Raw genomic sequence first — 24773 nt, 5'->3', positions numbered from 1 at the left:
GTTGTTCACTCTGTATACTTCAGGATCTGTGTTTGACCAAACTCTTCAATTCGTCTTTCCATCTCTAGTATTCAATCCATCAGTATAAGGCCCTTTCCATTCCCAGCACTAAATCTATCACTATTAATTTGTCACTATTTATCATCATCTTTTAGCAGAGAAATCCAGAAAATACTCCTTCATCCTGATCTTAAGCATATTTACTCCTGTTTACTTACATCAGAACTAAACCGCATAGAGTTCAACTGTCGTTTGTGGACCATCACTGGTCTTTGATGTGTCTGTGGATTTGTGATAGAAAATGGGGGCTAGCCCACTTGCCCCACTGAATACACTAAACTCACAACTTCTGCTCACTTTTTTTACATGGTTGCAAACTTATGTGGTTAATTGGAAAACAGATAAATCAGAAAAATGCAGGGGGAATCAAAATAATCAGTAGAAAACCATCAAAAGGAGGTGGGGGGACAACAATTGGCAGTCCCACCAACCATTGCACTCACCCTGGGAGTGTGTTTGGGCATCATCAGAGAGACCTAGCGAGAGCAGAGAGAAGGGTAGTCTAAGAGCAAGGGGAGGTGATCAGAAGCATGGCCCCAAAATGCAAGACAGCTTCCTCCTCAGCTGGTGGGAGAGCTAAAAAGCAGAGATGGTCTTCCTGGCTTTACACCTTTTTGCGTTTATGCAAGGTTCCTGGGAACCAAACCCTAGAGTAAATTGTGGGCTTACTGTTCATCTTGATTTTTAATTGTATTTTTATTTCTTCTTCTATTTTTTTAAAAAAATTATTTATTATAGATGTATTATATTGAATACTATGGAATTAAAATTGCTTCAACAGCCAGACAAATCATTAAGTGGTCTGCCAAGACCCTCAGCAACTTTCCAGTGGTCCATGGGAGGGGGCAGTTTGGGACCCACTGCTATACATATCTACTCAGAAGTAAGTTATATTGAGTTCAAAGGGGCTTACTCCCAGGTAAGTGTGTATTTAGTTTAATTAATTAATTTTAATTTTAATACTTTAAAGTAAAGCATATAAAACCACAGTACGATATAATAACACAGATATAACTTTTTTAAAAACCCCAAAAACCTTTAGAGCCAACATTTTGTATCTTTTAGGAGTGGGGGTAGAGCGAAAACTGCTTGTGGTATTGTTACTAAAAAGACATTCTGTTCCTTTAAACGTTCTTGTGCATCTCTCCCACCCTCAATTCCAACCATTACTATCTCCATATATTATACTTGTCATAACTCCCTGTTACAGTGAGTCAGTGTGCTGAAAATAAACTTCATGGCTTGTATTCTATTCGAAAGCAGAAGCCCAAACATTGGGGGGGGGGGGGGACGGCGGCGAGAATTTACCCTCTGTCCTAGTGTAAACCACAAAGAAGAGGAAGTTGGGACTTAATAATTGCAATGAATGTTGGAAGAAAAATGTGTGCTCTTGACATCTGATGGAAGAGATAAATCTGTCTCTGTGAACTGAGACTAACTCTCCATCCCCACAAGTTTCCCAGTTTGGGAAAGAGCGGGGAGGCGTGCAGGAGTGCGACATCCACAGCCTTGCGAAACCTCTTTGAAAGTCATTTTTCCAGTGGGAATATCAGTCTCATGGAACCCCTCACTTAAATCCTATATTTACAAGGCCGGTTTAATTTTGACACAAAAGACCTACAGTGCTCTCTTTCAAGCGAAGCTGTGGCTTCAGAAGCAGGACTTTCAAAATTCATAAAATAACCCCAGTCATTAATGCAGCCTTATTTTTAAAAGGTGACTGCAGCAAAGGGGCCAGTGCATCCATTTTTTAAAAAAATTAAAAAGCCTCTAAGCGAACTGGGTGTATTAAAGATGATGACAGCCTTCCCCAATCCTACCCCGACCTCCCAAACTCCAGGCGTTTTGAAAGATGAGACACCCAAAAACAGAAATAAACTAAGGAACTACACCAAACCCACACACTCACACACATTCAAGCCACAGTTGACACTGTGAGGAAGCCAATTTTTAATCACACCCTTCTGGCTTTTTTGTATGGGATGTGTCTAACACAGTTTTACAGAGACCACTTGGACCGCTGTGTAATTTTGTCACTCCAGCAACTTCTTTCTCAACAGAAACAAATCTTTACTGTTCCTCATTCAGACAACCTCATCTTCTTCCCCCCACATCCAGACTCCCTCTCCTAGATTTAAGAGCAGTAACAATTATTTCACATTTGCTGATTCCCTGTTCTAGACAACTTCTTATAGGGTTTAGGCTACCTGGGAGCAAGTTCCCTTGAATTCAGTAGAACATTTGCAAGCATGGTTAGGCCTGCAGCCAACGTACAGATGTCACAAGAGTCAGCAGTGTTTATGTAATTGACTAAAAACATTCTCATATATTTAAAAAAAGATCCCCTCGAGTAACCAAGCAGTGTTTATAAATAAAACATGCAATTTATATTCCTTTATTATTATAAAATTAACTTTATATATTACTTTTATCCATAATAATAATAATAATATTACGTCTGTATTACTTGAATGGGGGACGCGGGTGGCGCTGTGGTGTAAACCACTGAGCCTCTTAGGCTTGCTGATTGGAAGAACAGCGGTTCAAATCCCTGCAACGGGGTGAGCTCCCGTTGCTCGGTCCCTGCTCCTGCCCACCTAGCAGTTCGAAAGCACATCAAAGTGTGAGTAGATAAATAGGTACTGCTCCGGCGGGAAGGTAAACGCCGTTTCTGTGCACTGCTCTGGTTTCAGCAGGAAACAGCATAGTTGTGCTGGCCACCGCAGCCCCAGAGTCATCTGCGACTGGACTTAACTGTCAGGGGTCCTTTACCTTTTTATTACTTGAATGAATATAAAGCACTATCACAGAAGAGGCATTTTCCACACACACAGGAAGGGCTGCTTTTTCTAGCAGATAGTGCCTGCTGCAGTGTGTGTAAGTCATAAAAAAAAAAATTGTTTATAGGTGCCCCCCCCCCTTTAGAGCTATTGTTTTGTTCAAGGGCAAATAAATTAAAACTCATGATTCATTAACTACTTTTTAATAAAAAAATCCTTATTAATGACACTTTTTCTTATTGTTCATTGTTTTTATAGTGTCAACAAGGTGCATGGTACTGTAGACCCATATAAGTGGTTGGGTCCCTGCACTGAGAAGCTTACAGCTAAACGTAAATTAAAGTGAATGAAGATGCAGGAAGATTTTAAATCTGTCATCATCCCTGGAAAAGGAGAAAACGAGCCATGCCCATTCTGAGCAGATAAGTTTATTGTAGCGCTATAAAGAAGCAATCTTTTATGTTTTCTATTGTAGTTGGAAGGTAATTGTGCTTCCCAGATCCCAAGACTTGGAACAGTGGCCACTCCAATGACCTCTCCTGCTCACCTTCATTGCTCTGGGAGCCTACCTCAGGTTAACATTTCTACACAAGAAACAATGCAAAAGGGTCTCAGAGAGATTTAAGGGCCAGTTTTTAAAAGAGTCGAGAAATATGGGCACAGCAGTAAAGGTGGCAAGAGAGGAGATTCCAGCTGGAAATCAGGAAGAGCTTTCTGACAGTGGGAGAGGTAGTGGACTCTCCTTCCTCAAAGGTTTTTAAACAGAGGTTGGATGGCCATCTGTCATGGATGTTTTTGTTGAAATTCCTGTGTTGCCCAGGGTCCCTTCCAACTCTATAACTGATTCTAATACATACAAACTCTGAAATCCTCATCAGCACGAAAACCAAGTCACTAACTCAAACCGGCCCATCCCTACCAGACAAAACTTTGCCCCCCTCAGGTTCTAAGTTTACACACAAACACACAAACACGTGTCCAGCACGTGCCTGGTACCTCTCCTTTCTCACTAAGATCCTTCCCCTCCCTCCAAGGTATGATCATTCAAACTAGGCAGGAGAGTAACAGATGATGATGATGAAAGGAAAAGAGTCGGGGTGGGGTGAGAGAGGGAGAAGGAGAGACGCCGTTTAATGGGATATTCAATATCCTGCAACATGCATTTTGAGCTCTGCACTTCCAGCGGCTTAAAAGCTCATAATGCGCTCTGTACTTCCTCTCGCTAATGTCCACAGGGGGTTTAATGCTGGAACCGATCGATGGGGCTCCTCTGGTGTCACGATCTCTCTCTCTCTCTTTTTCTTTACTTTTTCTTTCGCAAAAAGCAGCAGCATAAGCCAGACTGGGAAGGAACGGGCTAGAGGAGGCGGGATTATTTTGGAGCGCCGGGAGAGAGGGGAGAAAGGAAGGGGTGAAGGAAAAGGGAGGGATTTGGGCTTCTCTCCACCAGGACGTCCCCTCCAGATTTCTTCCTCTCCCCTCCCCTTTTATTTCCCAAACGTCTCTAGATTGCCCACTCTACACCTCCTCCGCCTCCCCCTCCCCCCCCCCCGCGTTGTGAGAGCAGCCAATTCTAAGGGCAAAGGGAGGAAAGGGCAAGCGGCTTCGACCGTCGCGACTGCGCATGCCCGGCCATCCAGGCATGCTCAACAAAAATAGAAGGGCAGCCCAACTGCCAAATGATGGGGAGCAAAAGAGGCTCTTCATCTCGGTAGGCGATGGGCTTGCAAAGAAGAGAAGCAGAGAAGGGGAGGGGGGCACGGGGTGGGGTGGGTGAGGACTCTTCCAAAATATCCCCAAGAACTCCTGGAGGAACTTTGCCACGCTTTGAGAGCGCACTGTTCAGATGCCCGAGAGGGTTTGCTGTCAGCCCGGGTTTATTTTTTATTTTTTATTTTATTGGACTCTTCTGCACCGCTCCAAGACAGCACGTGATGGGCAGGGCAAGAAGGCTCCACTGCTTTCTTCACCCTTGGGAAACTTGTCCCGCTAACCTTGGGAAGCGGGGCTGGTTGGAGGGGGGGGGGGGAGAGGGAGAGAAGCGGCAGCCCCGCCAAGGAGAAAAGGCAGCAGAGAGCGAGGAGGGGGTTTGCACACACCCCAACTCCGCCCCTCACTTGGCTGTAGCCATCCAGCTTTAAGGAGACTTCGGGGCTGGAGGAGACAAGGGTGTAAGATGTGACACACGTATCTGCACGCGCTCACGCGCGCACGTATCCCCCCCCCCTTCCCAAACACACACACACACACCCTCTCCGTTTTCGTCGTCCACCGTCCCTACCTTTCGGATTTGGTGAATTTCCGAAACGCCTGCCGGAGATCGTGGAAGGAGCGATAGGTCTGGGGCTCGGCGGAGATGCCTTGCGCCCGGGTGGTGCGGGGTCCGATGTGGGTGGTGGGCACGGGCAGCACGGACTGACACTTGTGCAGCTTCCTCCTCAGCTCCTGGATCTCCTCGTCCTTCTCGGACAAGCGCTTCTCCAGCTCTTTAATCCGCTCATCCTTCAGCAGCAAGAGCTTGGCAAAGTCCCCTTCCAGCTCGCTCATGTTTCGAAAGCCCTCGCTCCGCTGCAACTTTTTTTTCCTTCTTCTTCTTTTTGGTATCCCGTAAGGAAGCGAGCGGGGGAGCGAAGGAGCAGCAGCAAAAGCAGCAGCAGCAGCAGCGACCCAGGCGAGCGCGGAGTGAATGGAGCCTCTAAGTAAGAGAGGGAGAGAGAGAGAGGAAAGGGGAAAGAGAGGGAGTGAAGAAGAAGGGGGGGAAAGTCAGTCCAAAGCAGTGGGGAGAGATCTGCTGTCACTAATGGGTGGTGGTGAGCGGCTTTCTTCGATCCACTTACTGCTGAATGGGCTGTAAATGGAGGCAGCAGGATGAGACAGGGCTGAGATCACTGGATGTTGAGTGCTAATCTGGAAGCGTCCCTCGGGACCGGGTGATTATCTTTCATTGAGAAAGCAATTAGAGCTACCCTCCTGCTGCCGCCGCCGCCGCCGCCCTTCATACCTACCGGATTCACTCGGGGAGGAGGAAGAGGAGGAGGAGGAGGAGGAGGATGGAAAGAAGAGGCATGCGAATAGCCAACAGCAGCCCCACCAAACTCCTAAGCTCTCTCATCAGGACAAGAGCTCTCCCTTTCTCCATCTCTCTCTCTCTCTCTCTCTCTCTCTCTCTCTCTCTCTCACACACACACACACACCACATCTTCTGTGTTAAGTGGTACAGACAACAGAGAGAGGAAGAAAGTTGATGGAGAGAGAGAGAGATGCAGTCCTTAAAATAGCAACCATTATTACTATGCAGCCTGAAGGGTGACACAGCTCCCTGTAACCAAAGCTTCGGGTCCGGGGTTGTAAAATTAGATGTCCTTCATAAATTATTGATCCCTCCCCTCCCCTCAAAATAACCTCCACAAATTGGTTCCTTCATAATGGTACTTAGCATTTGGCCAGGCGTATGTCAAGGGCTCCAAGCACTCCTGGTGCGTTTTTCTCCTCGAGAATCCTAACAACAGCCTTGTAAAGTGGGTCAGTGTTACTAACCGGCTTGTTATAATTGGGAAGCGAAGGCACTGGTGGCTCGCTTAATAGGACACATAAGGGTGAATGGGAGGAGGGCTCCAAAAGCTGCGGCCAAGCGCCTCCAAAAAGCTAAGGAGCAGATCATGAAGGAAATTGGCGTCTGCACGTTTGTTCCCGGTGTTTGCTATTCAGAGATATACTTTTCTCTGAATATGGAAGTTCGGCTATTACAGCTGATGGGGGGGGGGGTCATAGACCTATAGCACAGACCTAACAAACCCATCACCGCATCCTGTGGCAACTAATTCCACAAGTTAACTCTGCATAGTTTGAAAAGTAGGCGCCTTCTTTTTCTGAACCTTTTCCCAATTAAATTGTTTAGATGACCCCAAATTCTAATATTAAAAGAGGAGCAGGGAAATCTCTCGTTTCATTCATAATTTTACAGTATAAACTTCTGTCACATCTCCCCTTCCCTTCTAAATTAAACAATTCCAAAAGTGTAGCCTTTTCCTGTATGGATAACATTTCTTATCAACTGGCTTGTTTTTGTTCTATATCTTTTCCAGTATTGCAGTATTCTTTTTTCTTTTTAATGATGGTGTGATCAGAACAGTACAAGAAAATTCCAAATGTGGTTGGGGTACAGCTTTGCATAAGGGCATTGTGACAATGGCAGTTTTCTTTTTGACCTCTTTTCTATAATTCCTGACATAGAATTTGCCTTTTTCTCTGCTTCTACGCACTGAGTTGACATTTTCAGTGACCTATTCACTACTAATCTTTCCTGGGTAGTCGTAGACTAATCAGACCCCATCAGTGTGTGTATATAGATTTTTGGTTTTGTTGTGGGTTTTCTTTTTCACCCCAATGTGTATGACTATGCATTTACTTATATTAAATCTCATTCGCCATTTTGCTGCACCTTCATGCAGTATGGAGAAACCCTTCCAATATTTATTCACAGGCTACCTTGAGTTTCATAATCAAATAAATTTGGCAACTTTGCTCCTCACTCCTGATGCCATTTGTGAATAACACAGCTGACTTTCCTTGGGCATGAAAACTTGCTAGTTTATTGCTGACATCTGCTTCCTACCCTTTTGACCACAGAAGGGTCACTTGATGTGAGATTTGAACTGAAGACATGTCAGCTCATGGCCTGCTATTACACCATAGTACTCTTAATAATCTTTTTATTCCTTCCTTACTGGGGCCTCTCAGAATTCCAGGGCAAAGTTCTCTTGCTCCCATTTTGAGTACCCCAAGTGCTGCTTTGGTGAGTGCCTATGCATTTACAGTATATAATCTTCACAATAACATTTATGTGAAGATACTGCTCTCATATTGTGCAGTGTAATCTATCCATAATAACAACAACAAAAAGTCCCACTGATTTCAGTGGCTAGAGGTTGGTGCTGAAAGGCAATGTTCTCAAGTACACCTACTGGGTTCAGTGGGGCTTTCCTTGAGAAAGTCTGGAAACGATTGCAGCACCAGGTGGAAATCCTAAAAGGGCCATAGCTGCAGGTAAGCCTTACTTCTTCAAGGATGTTCCAGCTGCACATCTTTCATCTACGTGGGGCTGCCCTTGAAACTGACCCAGAAACTCCAGCAGGTGCAGAAAGCCGCGGCGAGACTCCTCACGGGGTCCTCGCCATGGGAGCACATTCATCCGGTGCTTTACCAGCTGCACTGGCTCCTGGTGGAGTACAGGATCAGGTTTAAGGTACTGGTTTTAACCTTTAAAGCCCTATATGGCCCAGGACCCTCATACCTACTAGACTGCCTCTCATGGTATGCCCACGGAGGACCTTAAGGTCTGCAAATAATAACACCCTGAAGATCCCAGGCCCCAGGGAGATTAGACTGGCCTCGACCAGAGCCAGGGCCTCTTCGGCCATGGCCCCAGCCTGGTGGAATGCTCTCTCACAAGAGACCAGGGCCCTACGGAATTTGACATCTTTCGCAGGGCCTGCAAGATGGAGCTGTTCCACCAAGCCTTTGGTCGGGGTTCAGTCTGATTCTTTTCTTTCTGTATAAGAACATGCATTAAAGAGGCCTCCTAGCCTGCTTTATAAGACCAGTGGTAACAGTTGGCCCTGGAGAATATTAACCACTCTCAGTTTTACCCATGGACTGCCTTCTGTCCAGATTTTAATTTGCTCTGAACTAATTTTAGGATGTATTTTAATTAATTGATTGCCTGTTCTTATGTTCTTTGTATACTGTGTTAGTTTTATGATGTTGGCCGCGCTGAGCCCAGCTCCGGCCAGGGAGGGCGGGGTACAAATAAAAATTGTTGTTGTTGTTGTTTTAAGGGGATAAGCCTCTAGTGCAGCTCCATAGGTTGTTGGACTACAATTTACTCATTCTCTGGCCATTACCCTTGCTAGATGGGAAGTCCCCAAAATATCTAGAGGGCTACAGGTTTCTTACCCCTAACTCTAGTGTTGTTGTCGTTTAGTTGTGTCCGACTCTTCGTGACCCCATGGACCAGAGCACGCCAGGCACTCCTGTTTTCCACTGCCTCCTGCAGTTTCGTCAAATTCATGTTGGTAGTTTCAAGAAAATTGTCCAACCATCTCGTCCTCTGTCTTCTCCTTCTCCTTGTGCCCTCAAGCTTTCCCAACATCAGGGTCTTTTCCAGGGAGTCTTCTCTTCTCATGAGGTGGCGAAAGTATTGGAGCCTCAGCTTCAGGATCTGTCCTTCTAGTGAGCACTCAGGGCTGATTTCCTTAAGAATGGATAGGTTTGATCTTCTTGCAGTCCAAGAGTCTCCTCCAGCACCATAATTCAATTCGGCGATCAGCCTTCTTTATGGACCAGCTCTCACTTCCATACATCAATACTGGGAAAACCATAGCTTTAACTATATAGACCTTTGTTGGCAAGGTGATGGCTCTGCTTCTTAAGATGCTGTCTAGGTTTGCAAAAAGGCCTTGCTGAAAGCTTGAAGCATCTCTGCATTGGGGTGGGGGGATCTTGCTGTTGTGGACAGGTGAGTTATTACCACTCAGTGAGGTGGATGAGAACAGTGTGTCACACACTGCTTCAGGGAGGGGCAAATGTAGATTTTGGCAATCTGTCATGGATGCTTTCCTTGAGATTCCTGCATTGCAAAGGATTGGAACTAGATGACCCCCAGGGTCCCTTCCCACTCTACAATTCTACAAAATAACTACAAAATATCTGCATATGCATATCTGGATGGAGAAACCAGTAGCCCTTGAGATGTTGTAGGACTATAACTCCCATTACCTCTGGCCACCAGCCATGCTACTTGGGACTAATGGAAGTTGTAGTTGTAGTGCCACACATTGGCTGCCCATGCCCTAGACATAAGTTCCACTGAAATCTATTTAATTATTTATATTGAATTTATATACCACCCTTCATCTAAAGAACAAAGGGCAGTTTGCAATATAAAAATACAAAAATACATAGCATAGTAACAAAAAAAATACTACCCCCTCCCGCCCCACCACCCCAGTTTAAAAGGCTATAGATTGTTTACTTAGCCAAAGGTCTGGGAGAAGAGGAATGTTTTTTTCTGGTGCCTAAAGATATGAAACAAAGAAGCCAGGTGAGCCCCTCTGGGGAGAACATTCCACAAGGGGGAGCCGTTGCAGGAAAGGTCCATTCTCATGTTGCCACGCTCTGGGCCTCTCATGGAGGAGGCACATGAAGAAGGGACTCAGATGATGATCTCAGGGTCTGGGTAAGTTCATAAGGGGAGAGAAGGTCCTTGAGGTATTGCGGTTACAGTTCAACAGCATCTGGGAGCTAAAGATTGGGGAGGTTGTTTAAGTTGTCCTCTTTGCTAATCTCCATTGCTGAAGAATTGTGTGGTCCCAATGAGCAGCTTGGCTGGGTTCCGATGTTGAACAGAGCAAGGGAAAGCTTTGCTTTTCTAGTTGCATTTTCCATGCTTATCAGATAGCTCTGGTTGAGGTGGGACTAGAGCATGCACTGCCCTACTAGGACTACTGATTCACTACCAACAAACACAAGGCAACATACAATTGCCTTGTATACAATCTGTGTATACAATACTGTACAATTTGTAACATTTTCATTAAAGTAAAAACATTTTGGGAATATTTATTTTATTTAGAATAAAACCATTGTAGCAACCTCACATGCATTACACAAAGTAGCTTACATCAATTAAAATCACAATATAAAAATAAAAAAGCAACATTGCCAGTATAAAAATCACAGCATAACATCCACAGGTGACAGATGCAATTCACAAAGGGCAGGCAGATCACATAAAACAAAGTTTGTCACTAGAATCAACCCAGCCTAACAAATTAAACACATGCTAGAATAAAGAAGCCTTCATAAGCTGGTGAAAGGCCATCAAAGATGGAACCATTCAGGTACTGAGAAGGCCTTATTTCTTCCCTATAGATCTTAATGAATGGGCAGGCTGGCATGGGAGGAGGCAATCCCTCAGGTATCCTTGACCCAAGTCATTTAGTGTTTTAAAAGACAAGCACCAACACCCTGAACCTCAAAACAAATTGTTAACCAGTCCAGTTACTGCAGGACAAGTGAAATGTGATCAAACAAACATCCTGACCACCACATGATGGACCAACGTAATTTCCCGAGGACTCGTTAAAGTTAGTTCCATGTAGAACATGTTGCAGTAATTTAGATGTAACTAAAGGGCAAGGCACGTTTAATTAGGGTCAAATCAGACCTCTTTAGGAAAAGGCACTGCTGGTTCATCAGCTAAGCTAGCCAAAGGCACTCCTAGCAACTGCCACCACCTGGGCATCCAGGTTCAAGGATGAATCTAGGAACATCCACAAACTCAATACCCGATTCTTCAACCTGCAGACTCAATACCTGATTCCCCCCCCCCAACCAACCCCCCCCCCCCACTTTGAAGTTCTATTCTGGAATCTATCTTCTTCCTGATGAGGAACAGCTCTCTCATCTGGATTAAGCTTCAGTTGATTAGCCCTCAACTCCAGCCTATTGCTATCAGCAGGCAGCAGTTCAGAACATCAACAACTTGGTATTAGATGGAAAGGAGAAATGAAACTCTGTGCTATCTGCATGTTGATTACAACACACTCTAAACATCCAGACAACCCTGTTCTGTCATATGTAGATATTGAACAACCTACCAAAGAAGACAGTGATGCCATACACAAATGACCAAGGCATTTAATTGGTCCTCCAGCATCACTTTCTGACACTCAATGAAGAGCCAGAACCATAGCACAGTACCTCCTAGGGCAGGAGTTGTGGGGGACTTGTGGCCCTCCAGATTTGTTGGACTACAACTCTCGTAAGCCCCAGCCAGCATGGCTGATGGTCAGAGCTGGTGGAAGTTGGAGCCTAACAACACTTGGAGGGCCATGGGTTCCCCAGCCCTGTCCTGGGTGCATTCCCTTCAGACTGTCTGGAAGTGTACAATGGTCAACAGCATCAAACATTCCTAAAAGGTCCAGCAGATCCAAATGACATGTAAATTCCTGGTTAAGAAAAAAAAGGGGGGGGTCAAAAAAATATCATTTTGGTGCCACCCAAAATAATAGCGCTCTAAATACTATCCAGCTTACCCAATAAGCTCTGCCTATCCAAAACTCTTCCTGGTGGATGTTTTAAAATCATTATCACCACCTTTATTATACTTAAATGATCCTGAAAGAGATCCTGATTATACTGAAAGAAATGGCAGAGTGCTTAAAGGGGCAACTTCAGGAAACTTCAAAGAACTTTTAATAAAGTTTGGTTTATTTAAGGAAAGTGCTGTGGATGTAAAAGCCTCTGAACTTAAAAATAATGGTCCCTACCAGCATACATGTTTCTGCTGCTAACAACTAATGGACGCTAAAATATACAGAGACTGTGGAGCTTTGAGACAGTTACAGAAATCTCTGATGGAGCCTCACCTAGAAATGTGGCAGCCCCACCTAATAAGGATGGCTACCATCCTGTATCTATGGTTGTGAGCCATCACTGTAATTGAAGGCCTACTGTCCTCACTACCTGCAAGTAAGATAATGTAACACATGAAAGGTAAGACCTAGGCTGCAAAAGGTAGAGGTAAAGGACCCCTGGATGGTTAAGTCCAGTTGAATTCAACTGTGGGGTGCGGCACTCATCTTGCTTTTCAGGCCAACGGAGCTGGCGTTTGTCTGCAGACAGCTTTTCCGGGCCACGTGGCCAGCATGACTAAACTGCTTCTGGTGCAACGAGACACCGTGATGAGTGCCACAGCGCAAGGAAACACCATTTACCTTCCTGACGCAGCAGTACCTATTTATCTACTCGTCCTGGTATGCTTTTGAACTGCTAGGTTGGCAGGAGCTGGGACAAAGCAATGGTAGCTCACCCTGTTGTGCGGATTTGAACTGACCTTATGATCAGCAAGCTCAAGGGGCTCAATGGATTAGACCACAGTGCCACCTGCGTCCCTAGGCTGTAATGCTATACACACTTACCTGGGAGTAAGCTTCATTTAACTCAGTGGGGCTTCCTTCTGAATAGTAGAACTTTGCACGTAGGGTAGTGTTTATCATTCATGGATTTGCTCCTGAGCACATGAATAGCTTCCACTGAAAGATAGTGTGACTGAGGTGATGTTAAAGCAGTCTGGTGACTTTCAACTGTTTTAGACTACAACTCCCATCATGCTGACTGGGCTTATTGGAGTTGTAGTCTGAAGCATTTGGAGGGCACTGGCTTGGGAGAAAGCTGTGCTTGATTATATAAACTTATGGGTTTCTGATAGCTACACCACAAATGGAAGTCATCACTTATTGTTTGCAGCCTCCAAACCCTGAATTGTGTGTGAACGTATCTTTGGTAAAGATATTGGTTGTAAACCGAAATTTGGAAACATACAACTGTGACTTTTTCTTCACTGCTATATAATAAAAAACAATACAGCTAGGATATGACCATTCTGAGTTTTGTGTGTGAAGATTTCCCCATTATCTTTCTTTCTCTTTATCAACACATCCACAGCATCAAATAAACAATGCCCACAGGCATTCAGTTATATGTGAGTTTTCCTTGTAAATTCGTTAGGCTTTAAAATCCCTGCTCATGCTGCCACTGCCGCCTTGTGAGAAGTAGCCTTATGGTGCTATTTGCAAAGTAGTCTTAAATGTTTCCACATTAAAAAAAAGAAAATTAAATACAACTCTCTCTATTGTTCCAAAAAGGAGAGAGACAGCTCTAAATAGCACCAATATGATATATCAGAGACATAATTAGCAAGCCTTGCTTGATATTTTTTTAAAAAACCAGTAACCTGAAAATGTCACTTCTTGAAGAAACTATCATGATGTAATTAAGTGGAAAGTTAGATAGTTTTAAAATGAAACCAATTAGGTTTCAACAGCAAATTATAAAGGCATATTAGAACACCTTGTATCCCAATTTACAGCCAGCATGATGCTTGAATCTTATTCCATGCAGTTGTAATTATACTATTTCCTATCAGTCACGTACATAATCTATTTTTCATAAGCCCCACAGTTTCAGCACATTGCCACTCTCCCACATTAGGACCCCTAGAGAACCACTCCTGCCAATGTTACTGGAATTATTTGGGGAGACAATTTACAGGCAGCTTATAAGTGGTGTTGGCTTCTGCTTTGGAGAAGAGTTTCAAAAATAAAGCCCATTTAAGTCATTGGTGACCTTGAAGCTGACTGCCCAGATACAGTGGAAGCAAGTTGGATGTGGCAATGGAGGTTGTGCATAACTTCCTCCCAGCTGGATTGGACCCAGATGCTCAAAGGATTACTATCAAGTGTGTCAGACCCTGCACCAGGCCACCCAATCTGCTCCCTCCTAAATCTGTTCTAGGTTCTCTCCAACCCTCTGGAACAGATTTGGGGAGGGTGTGGGGTTATGTGGGGAAAAGAGAAGGGGAGGGGGGAGTTCCATTGCCAAGCAGATATCCTTGCATGGATGGAACACATTACTTGAATAGTGCCCTGTCTGTTACATTTTCTTAGTGCAAAACTCCCCTCCTTAAATATAAACTTCCTTTTACAAGCAATTACCAATCCAGTGGGGTTAAAGTACCACACTTTCTCTTGAAAGAGCTAGATTCAAATCCACACTTGGTAATGAAGCTTCTTTGATGACCTTGGGTCAATTGCTTTCTTTCAACAAAGGGTGGGAGAGAAATTTGATTCAGTTCACATTTAAAGCCAAATTTCCAAAACAGCATGAGAACTGAAACATAGCTTAAAAATTCACTTATCTGAATTTTGGGATGCAGTTTTTCATCCTATTTTGAAAGATGCATGTATTGGGGAAAATGGGCATAAAGGTGAATATACCAGTAAAAATAACATACAAAATGTAAATTGCTTGCAAAAAAGGGTACATTAATCAATAGTATGCTTTTATTAGGTGAAATTTACATTGAAATGTTGAAGGATTTTATTAGAATTCTTTTTTAAAGCAAATTGCTGCAGAAACCTGGAAGTCTGAATTTAAGATTATAAAAGTGAGAAACTAAGGTGAATCAAAACTTTCAAATCTTGGAAGCCGCCCAGAGTGACTGGGGAAACCCAGCCAGATGGGCGGGGTATAAATAATAAATTTATTATTATTATTATTATTATTATTATTATTATTATTATTATTATTATTTCCATCAGTACTCTCAACCTAACTGACTTTGCGGGATTTGTGGGAAGGATAAAAAGGATAGATAGATAGATAGATAGATAGATAGATAGATAGATAGATAGATGATAGATAGATGATAGATAGATGATAGATAGATAGATAGATAGATAGATAGATAGATAGATAGATAGATACACAGAGGAAAGGTGAGGTGTAAATAAATAGATAAAAGTTAGATGAAATGGTGGCAGGCAGAAAACAGAGTTTTACTGAAAACAGATATTCTACAGCTTCTCCTGTCAAATGTTTCAAATGGTGCCTTACACAGATGTGTGGCTGTTGGTAGAAACTGGCACTTCAAGCTCAATGAGAATGGATGAGAGGGAAGGCTCTTTAGGGCAGTGTTTCCCAACCGGTGTTCCGCGGCACACTAGTGTGCCGCGAGACGTTGCCTGGTGTGCCGTGGGAGGGAGGCGGGCGAGTCGGGCGGCGAGAGGCGGGGCGGCGGCGAGGATCCGCGTCGAGCCGGGGGCGGCTCCGCGGTGGTGGTGCCGAGGTTTCTCTCTCCATTCTCCCCTCACACACACACAGAGGAAATAACACAGGATCAGCTGACAGGACCCGGCCAATGGGGTGGCGGCGGGGCAGCGCGCGCAAAAGGGAGGAGCGCGAGACAGCGGACGAGGAGGAGGCCGGCATGTCCGGGCAGCAGCAGCAACAACAGCAGCAGCAACTCCCGGCGACGGCTCCTCAAACCCCGGGCAACCCTACTCCCTCACCGGCCTCTGCCGTCCTCCTGCTCCACCCACCGCCGCCTCCCCCGCCGCCGCCGGCCACCTCGGCCCCGCCGCCGCCCCCTCCTCCGCCCGCTATCGCCGCGACCACCACAACAGCCGCCGCCGCCTCAGCTGGGCCCATGCCTGCTGGGAGCGGCGGCGGCAGCAGCAGCGCCCCGGCGCCCTTCCCTCCCGGCGTGACGCTGCGCGCTGACGTCACGGGGCTGTAATGGTGGTGTGCCTCAAGATTTTTTTCATCAAACAAGTGTGCCTTTGCCCAAAAAAGGTTGGGAAACACTGCTTTAGGGAGTGTTCTTATCCGAAAAGGAAAAGGGAATTCCATCCAGTCAGTGCTTCTGCAAATGCATACCATACTTGAACAATTCTCATGGGTCGTAGGGAAGGGAGTTAGCTATGGGGGGTGGGGAAGGGGAGCCATGATGAAACACAACACTTTTGTGCAAAGCTAAGGCAGACATGACTTTTTATGGAATATTTTGATGTAATACTTGGGTCATTAACAAAAATGAAAAATGATTCTAAAATAGGAATTACGTTACATAAACTTTGATTGGTAGAAGGATGTTACCAATAGCTCTATGGCCCTATCCACACATTACACAAAGGCATGGCATTGTCGGGAGCAGGCCTGTGCTTTTTAGTGCCACCCCTGACAAGCAACCATCCGATGCGCTTATTTGTCTGTAGAGAAATCTATATGCAGGTGGTCTTGCTCACCTGTAAAGGCTTCAAGCAGTCAGGACCCCCAGCTGTGCAGAAGAAAGGCACAACTCTTTTGAGGAAGGTGGTGTAGGTTCAGAGGTAGGGCTAAAAGCATGGCCTCTCTCCAAAGTAAACATGGCCATGCCTTAGGTTTGAGTAATGTGTGAAAAGGGCTTATGTTTCACAACACTAATGTGGGGAGAATTGAAAAAGGGATGCCCAATACTCCCCCTGAAATTCCCCCTGGGAAGTTTTGAATCCCGCCCACCACCCTTGCCAGGCTCCACAATGCAGTGGAGAACTAGCACACAGTGTGGAATTTAAACCATTTGTATCCCTTGCTTGATTTTATTCTGCAAGCGTTTACCCTGCGCTTAAACTCTTAAGAAAATGTGCATTTGGCAACACACATGTGCTGACTCTGCATGTAGTTCCATCCTTTCGCAGGGAGAAGGAGGGTGGGAGATCTGAGTAACTTGAGAAGGGCTGCTCTCAGGCAATTGCCAAAAACATAGCAGAGAGGAGGGAGGAGGCTTATTTAAAGAAAGTTCAAGTTGCTATTTAAGGAATCCTTATTTTTTTAAAAAAATCTTCTCATGGGAAAAAAAAGAATCAGTTCTAAAATGATGAGATGGAAGCCTTTCTCACTAATTAAGATTAACCTACCTAATGACAAAAAATAGTTTCTTCATAAGCTTCTTCATAAGTTTCTGGCCTGGTCAGACTTAAATATATTTAAACCGATTTCTGAAAACACAAAATTATTGGACACAAATCAGGGGAAATGAAGCGTTACTCAAGTCCTGTTGATTTCATCAGAAGAATTAAGCTCCCTCCTGTTTATGGAAGCATGGAGTGGGGAAGTTTCCCAAGTGATAGCAGCCCTAAAAGGGAAATAAATGTTATATTGCATGTTACTTGTAAGTAACAGAAAGCTTGGTTAGGTCTTTTTTCTTTTAAAAAACAAACTAACTAAAAAAACAAATAAAAGGAAAACAGCGCCCTCTCGTGTCTGAAAGCACCTTGTTGGAGCACTGAAGGATGTGGAAAGAAATATGACCATGGTCCCAGAATACAAAACTAAAATGATACTTGGTGAAAGGTATTTGACGTTGTAGCAGTCTAAACTGGTTCCCTGGCTGGGCTGTTTTTAGCTTTCTAAGCCTGCCTGCTGTTTTAAAGGATATCTGAAGAGCAAGCAATGATTTTAAGTGATGCACTGCATGGGGGGGGGACTGTATTACTATTATTATTATTTATTATTATTTCATTACATATGACCCATTGCCTGTTACAGTTACAGATTGCTACAGAGTTACAGTCCCCTGCCCCAAGAAGCTTACAATCTAATTTTCAGTGCAGGTGAAGGCCAAAAATAGAGGGGAGGAAAAATAATGTGGAAGAACAACTGTGCCTTTTCTTTCACTGGTACTTAAGTTTGCGTAGGGTTTTATGTCAAATTAGGAAAGATGGGTTTAGAGAAGTTATTTGACAGTAAAGAGAGGTGATGGGATGGGAAGCCTGATGGGACTCCCAACTCTCATCAACCCCAGCCAGTATGGTCAGTGATAATGATCTTGATAACTGCAGATGGAATCAAGCTATAATCCTAATGCGTTAATGAAATCCTGTGTGTTTGCAGTTGTTACGTTTAACGTCCTGGCCCACAAGTCAATGTGTTGCAGCTTGAATGTGTTGCAGTCAGGGTGTACAAAAGGTCTTTGTGACTGCTGGACTTGGACTAAAAGTCAACAGCCTTTGGACTTGGTTATTACAAGTACATAAATGAAATGAGGATAAAGGGCTTCATGTGGTGGTAGAAAGGTGTGCCCACCACTCTCCGATACCACAAAGATGTCAGTTATGAACTTGTCAGTGCCCAGCTGTGCACAGGGGCGAATTATGGCTAACCAACACCCAGGGCAGGGCAAACCACTGGCTGCGCATGCGTTGCACCCCTACATACGATGCATGTGCGGCATCGCTACGTACAGCGCATGCGTGCGACACCGCGCATGCATTCTACGTAGTGGTTTGCCCCCGGCACCGCCCGAGTGTCTTACGTATGGTGCTGGGATCCTCTGCTCGCGGCTGCAGCGGCAGCAGAGGGATCCTACTGCCATCCATACGGCGCTTGGGCAGCGCCAAAGGCAAACCACTATGTTAGCGCATGTGCAGCATTGCTACGTACAGCACATGTGTGCGACACCGCACATGCATTGTACGTAGCGGTTTGCTGCCGGTGCCGCCCAAGCGCTGTACAGACAGTGGTGGGATCCTCCACATGCGGCTGCGGCTGTGGCAGCGTGATGGCTGCTCGCGCTGCTGCACCCAGGGGTGGCGGGGCGAGCACCCCGCGGGATGCCTTCTTGTCACCCCTCCAGACATGGCACCCGGGGCACCCTCCCTTGTGACGCCACTGGCTGTGCAGAGATATGTGCATGGTTCTTTCCATGTCGGCTGGAAGGGGGTTCAGGGATACCTCTTTCTCTGCTCTCCCAGGAACCATGGGAACTTATTGGATTTTCATGTGTGTGTTTTGGAGAACATGCAACCTTTTTTTTTTAGCATGGAATGCTCTTTTGATTCTGTGATTCTGTATTCTTTGCATTTTGTTGTAGCTTTATAAACATCTCTAAGTAATTTTTATCACAATGATGGTATCATTAAAAAAAATAATGATGGCCCTGGCCAGGTCATAGCTCTCCTGACAGGTGATTTGGTATGGAGCCACAGTGTGGAAATCAAGGATGAGATTGTCCACCAGATGAGTGATAGGAACTGGAACTGAACAACATCTGATGGACCACAGGTTCCCCATCCCTGTCATAGGCAGTTTGCCATTTCCCTGACCTAAAACAACTTTCGGGGTGTCCTGGTTTTACTTTTTGAAATATGCAGCCCTAGGATATTGCAGAAGAGAGAGAGAAAGGGCCAAGAACTCCTCTGTAGCACAGCTGCTCCTAGGTCAAAATGAAACCAGATTGCTGATTTAACCTACCTTGGCTCTTCCTTCCAGGTAAGCAGGTTTAGGACTACAGCCATATATTGTTTTAAGATTTAGGTAGAAATGCTGCATCATGCTAGGTCTTAATGGGATTTAATTTCTCTTTTTTCCTGTGTTATACAAAAGTAGAACACCTTGCAGGAAATTTTTGCAGAAGTTTCTCAATGCTGAAATTTAACACCTCCTGCCGTTAGCATAAATGATTTGCCATTTGCCAACACATCTCGCTGGCATCGGCCTGATAAGCTGCCAGACACATTTCCTGGTTAAAATAAATAAATTGATACCACAGTATGCCGACTATTTCCTCCACCGCCCCCTACTTCAAAGCAGGTTTCTGGTAGTTTATAATTCTGTCAGTGGTTTTAATATAAAAAAATGAGGGGGTGGGGGAATATTCTGGGGGTGAATCCACTTGGGCCTGAGGCCTTGTTAATTTTCAGGATCAGTCACTGTTATCTCACATGCCAACCTGCGTCATATTTAAATGGTGTGGCTGGTACAGAAGGCATTTGCCAGCTACTGAATTCATTTCTGCCTCTCTTGAAAATCAGCATACATTTGGCCTAGTTTGGTAGAAACACTAGAAGACCAGTTGTTATTTTAGGACCTACATGGCATAATATTTCATTCCTAATTGCCCCTCAGACAGTGATCTTGTATATTCTAAGTAGTACATGAATGCCACGACAATTTTACTTTTCGTACTTGGTATTTTATGTTCAGTTCCAATCTTAATAGGTCAAGTTAACCACGGTGTAGAGATTGAGCACATTATTTTTTAGAAATTTGAAGGATATTAAATTCTATTTATTAAAACTGAAAGCAGATTAAAAAGGGCGAGTTATTTAAAACCACCTGATGCACAAAGTCAGAAAAGGTCATGCTCTTAATCCTGGAATAGTCCTGTGTTTGTGGTTTCGGGGAGATTGTTTGCTGGAATATTCCCAGAGGCCTTCATGTGGGGAACTTCCATTCCTTTGCTCTGAGGTGACTTTTAATGGAAGAAATGAATAAATGTCCGAGCTAAAGTGAACCACAGTATTACTGCTAGCTACAATTTGAGAATACCATTCCTCTCTCTTAACCCTTCAAACATTACTCAGACGCACCCTTGCACAACTTCTGCCACACCAAGCCCAACCCAGGCCATCAGTCATGTATGATGGGACCTTCAAGACATACTGTTTATTGTGCATTCATCATGATTAGTACTCAGGATGCTGTCAGGGCAGTTATACGCGATCATGCTTTCAATACCATTTGTGCTTGCAAAGGTTTTAGAATGGTTGTACCGCTTCAGCTCCAACTGGTGTGTGCCCCACAGTTTCTTGCTAAAATCATGTAGCTTTTTATACTACAGGTGTTCTGTTTGTTGGGGGGGGGGGGTTACTCCCAGTTTTAATGTGCTTTATAGCACAAGAGTTCCTTGACAATACACTGAAATATATCCATTTCCTTGTGGCATAGTTAGTCGCACATACTTCTTAAAAGTTTCAAATAGAGGCATTCCCACGAGGGCCTTGTGTGTGCATGTGGAAATGAGTGATGGTTTAGCACAGCAGTCGCAGCCTGACCACAAAAACTTCAAAAGTGTAAAATATGAAAGTATAGTGGTACCTCGGGTTACGTACTTAATCCGTTCCGGAGGTCTGTTCCTACACCAAAGCGCTCTTAAATGGAGGCGCACACTTTCTCTAATGAGGCCTCCCACCGCCGGTGTTCGGCTTCCTTTTGTCTTCCAGGGCAAAGTGCACTAAGTGGAACACCTACTTCTGGTTTTGCAGAGGTCGTTGTCCGCAGCATTCATTAACAGGACTGTTCTTAGACCGAGGTACCACTGTATGGTGCCGTGGCATCATAGGGTAATTAACTTGCACAAAGGCAGGAAGGGGAGATGTGAGGATTCATTTATTTATTTCATAAAATGTATACACCACTTGATTGTAAAAAACAAACAAACTTCCAAGTGGTTTAACAAAGGATAGTGGGAACATAGACAATGGAATGGGCAGAGTTAAACTGAGGGTGAAATAAAGCAGGGACCTTGGGAAAGCATCATAGAACACCTAATAATATTTCATTACAGGTGGGGTCAGTCCAGTATAAATCCCCTTCAAATGTGCTGTTGGCAACAGGTTTCTGCAGACACCTGTAATGAAACCTGGATGGGCCCAAAGTTACGGCTTTGTTCTCTCCCCTCCCCCACCAAAGAATGCAAAAACAGGGGTTGTCATGCATCTAGCAGACTACAGTGCGTGGCTCGTGGGGTGTTCCAGTTCCAATGAGGCCCTGCTACACCCCTCCAATGTTCTCTCTCAAACGACGGCAATTGAAGCTATTCCCAAGGCATGGAAGTTTTGAAAAAGAGTTGCACTGTAATTGTGCATGTATGAAGAATTAATTTTCTGGTTCAAGTACACCACAGATACACGTGCAACATGTTCACTCCGAAGTAGGTGCCACTAAGTTTAATTGAGCTTACTTCCAAATAAGCAGGCAAAGATTTTCCACTGTACGGCACCACACATTGATGCAAAGTCAGTGCAAATATATTCCCATTGCATTGATTTCTCTATGGAATCCACTCCACAGGCCAACTCCCTGATGAGTAATTGGCAAGTGCCAGAGACACCCAAACCCACAATGCTTTAAAGGACCCTCATTCCCTCAGCTTTCAGTTGATCCTTCATCTCCTGACCTCTCTGGATTTACCTGCTTTTGGGACATATGCAATGAGATCCTGCTCCATCCTTAGCCCTGTGCATCCAGTTATGTGCTGTTTCAACCTTCCTGGCAGCCCAGCATGAACACTGAGAACATCCCGTCCCTTTTGTTGGCTGTGCAATGCACAAAAGACTCAAGGGGCAGCCTATCTCCCTTTGTACTGTATCCTTTGAAGTTTGATGCACTGTAAGAGAGACTTGCTCTGTATCTGATCTTCCTAAGAGTCCAGTGTGCTGCACAGCTGAAAAAAGGCAACATAGCAGAACCAGAGGGTCCTTCACAGATTTATGAAGCAGCCTCTGACCTGGCCCTGATTTCCTCCTTAATCACAAAAATTAGCCACTGATTTTTTCAAAGAATCTAACCCCTGGTTATGCTTGGGTTTGGGGTGGGGGTCATTCTGTGGCTTTTTTTATCATTAACTTCACAGGGTTACACAGCCAAGATTGCCAGAACATTGTCTCAACTCCTAATGGTGTTATTACTACTACTCCCCACCCCTGCAGAAAAGAAACTGCAGATAGTAGATATCAAAGACTCGCCAGCTATTGAACCAGGAAGAGCGGGTGCCTTCATTCCTCACTGAGAACTCCCTCTGACAAAAAGAGATCACTTTACAAGACAGAATCACACAGACATTACTCACACAGTGGCTGCAGTTATCCATTTAGGTATCATTCCAGTAAATCTTTTGTGTGGCTTCTGCAGAATATTCAAGGTACCACTGGGTTGTATTCAGGTGGGGGGAAAGACTCAACAGACTTACTGTTACACAGAGAATTTGGTTATCTGCTAGCCTCAACCCTCAGTATGCACATAGCTTCCAAACTTTCCCTTCTGAAATTCTGAACTTTCCTTTCTGAATCATACGCTGTACCATGTAAGGTAGGGTTAGCTAACATGGTGTCCTCCAGATGTTATAGACTACAGCTCCCATCACTCCTGCCCAGTGGTCAAACCCTTTCAGGGCAGCATAACCACAACAGAGAAGTTTTTTCCCCATGCTGTTAGCGATATATGTTCTGACAGTGTGAGAGACAACAAGAACCTGCTGGATCTGGTCATCTAGTCTAGCACCCTGTTCACACTGTGACTGCCCAGATGCCCTCAATCGGGATCTGAGTACAAGAGCAGTCTCCCCTCCTGCAATTTTGCAGCAACTGGTATTCAGAAGCTTACAGCCCATGGTAGTAGAGCCAGAGCTTAGCAGTCAAAGCTAGTAGTCATTGATATAGCCTTATCTTCCGCACATTTGTTTAATCCACCTTTAAAGCTATCCAAGGTGGTGGCCATCCCTGCCTCCTGTGGGAGTGAGTTCCATTAGTCTAACTATGTGCTATGTGAAGAAGTACTTTCCATTACCTGCTTTGTTTCATCTGATATATTTTCCCATGCCTGCAACAGCCCCAAACTCTCATTCACTGAAGCCATGATCTGTGCATACGCTATAGATGTCTGAAATCCATACACCTCAGTTTGGCTTACATTTTCCAATCTGAAGCTGGTTTGATAGAAAACATGCCAAACACCAGTATTACTCAAGAAACTGCAGAACTCCTATGCAAAAACGTCCCGTCTTCTCATCTTCAAACACAAGTTTGGGGAGTGCACTAGAGCCACAGTAAATGGTAATGTGTACACAGCCCAACTAAGCTGAAATCTGAAACTAACCCAGTGGCATTTACATAACAGAAAGGGACAAAGCTATGATCTGAAAGCTTTTTTCCCTGCAGTACCATTTAAATCAGATCACAAATTCTGTTGAGAGTCTATTGAGTGATGCACATGGATGTAGGCTTGAACCAGCCCTTGCATAAAAGTGGGGCGATGCATACTGTTCTTTTCTGAAGTGTGGGATGAGAGGGCACTCTCCATCTGACCATATGAGGACTCCTTCAAAATTCTATGCTTCTAGCTCTCACATGGAAATACAATACAAAAACACCATACAATACAAAAATAGATCCCTCACAACACTGGACAATAGAGCTCTTTCACAATGCGAGTCTGTGTGTTTTAAGAGCTGTTCTGGATGATTTACCGCTGTTCAGGAGGAGGATGTTTGGGGATGACTTACCCCACATCCTTCTCATTACAGAAAGCAAAAAATAAAAATTGGGGTGTGTGAGAAGGAGTATGGATAGGCTTTAGCTATAAACTTCACAAATTTTATATATATATATATATATATATATATATATATATATGCCCAAGAACCACAAGTTATGGTCGATGTTAGTATTTGCAATTTTCTTTTCATTTTGAAACTTGGACAATTTGCTTTTCTTTTTCTTTGTCTCTGTGCATGTATATAAATAATGCCTAATTTTAAAAATTGGTGCTGCATAGGTAGGCAGCAGAATTCCTGGGCAGCAAGATTTGGCCATAGGCAGGTGGCGATTGGGGAATTTGGTGGGAGGGCAGTTTATGGGAGCTGCATCCAATCCATGGGTTGCCTCCACGTGGTTTAAGAGACACTCTGTAATTACCCAGTGTTAGAAACCATGCAGAGTCACCGGGAAACTGTTAAGTGCACCTGCCAGTTAGTTATTATTTTACATTCTG

At 44.4% G+C, this 24773-nt stretch overlaps 1 protein-coding gene across 2 annotated transcripts in view; it reads right to left on the bottom strand.

The window, feature by feature from the left end:
* Nucleotides 1–5847, bottom strand: part of PRKG1 (protein kinase cGMP-dependent 1) — a 599721-nt gene extending 593874 nt beyond the window's left edge. The window contains exons 1-2 of one of the 2 annotated variants that reach the window (XM_028729654.2): nt 5678–5847; nt 5122–5535 (exon numbers count right to left, since the gene is read on the bottom strand). In XM_028729654.2, the coding sequence (XP_028585487.1) occupies nt 5122–5387 (266 nt within the window). In that variant the 5' untranslated portion in view covers nt 5388–5535; nt 5678–5847. Of the gene's footprint in view, nt 1–5121 lie in introns of both variants that reach the window. The other variant, XM_028729658.2, reaches the window with a different exon arrangement.
* Nucleotides 5848–24773: the final 18926 nt, after the last annotated feature.

The sequence above is a fragment of the Podarcis muralis genome, chromosome 6 (genome assembly GCF_964188315.1).
Source record: "Podarcis muralis chromosome 6, rPodMur119.hap1.1, whole genome shotgun sequence".
In the NCBI taxonomy this organism is placed as follows: domain Eukaryota; kingdom Metazoa; phylum Chordata; class Lepidosauria; order Squamata; family Lacertidae; genus Podarcis; species Podarcis muralis.
Note: the sequence above shows the minus strand (reverse complement) of the source record. Positions and strands in the feature narration are given on the sequence as shown.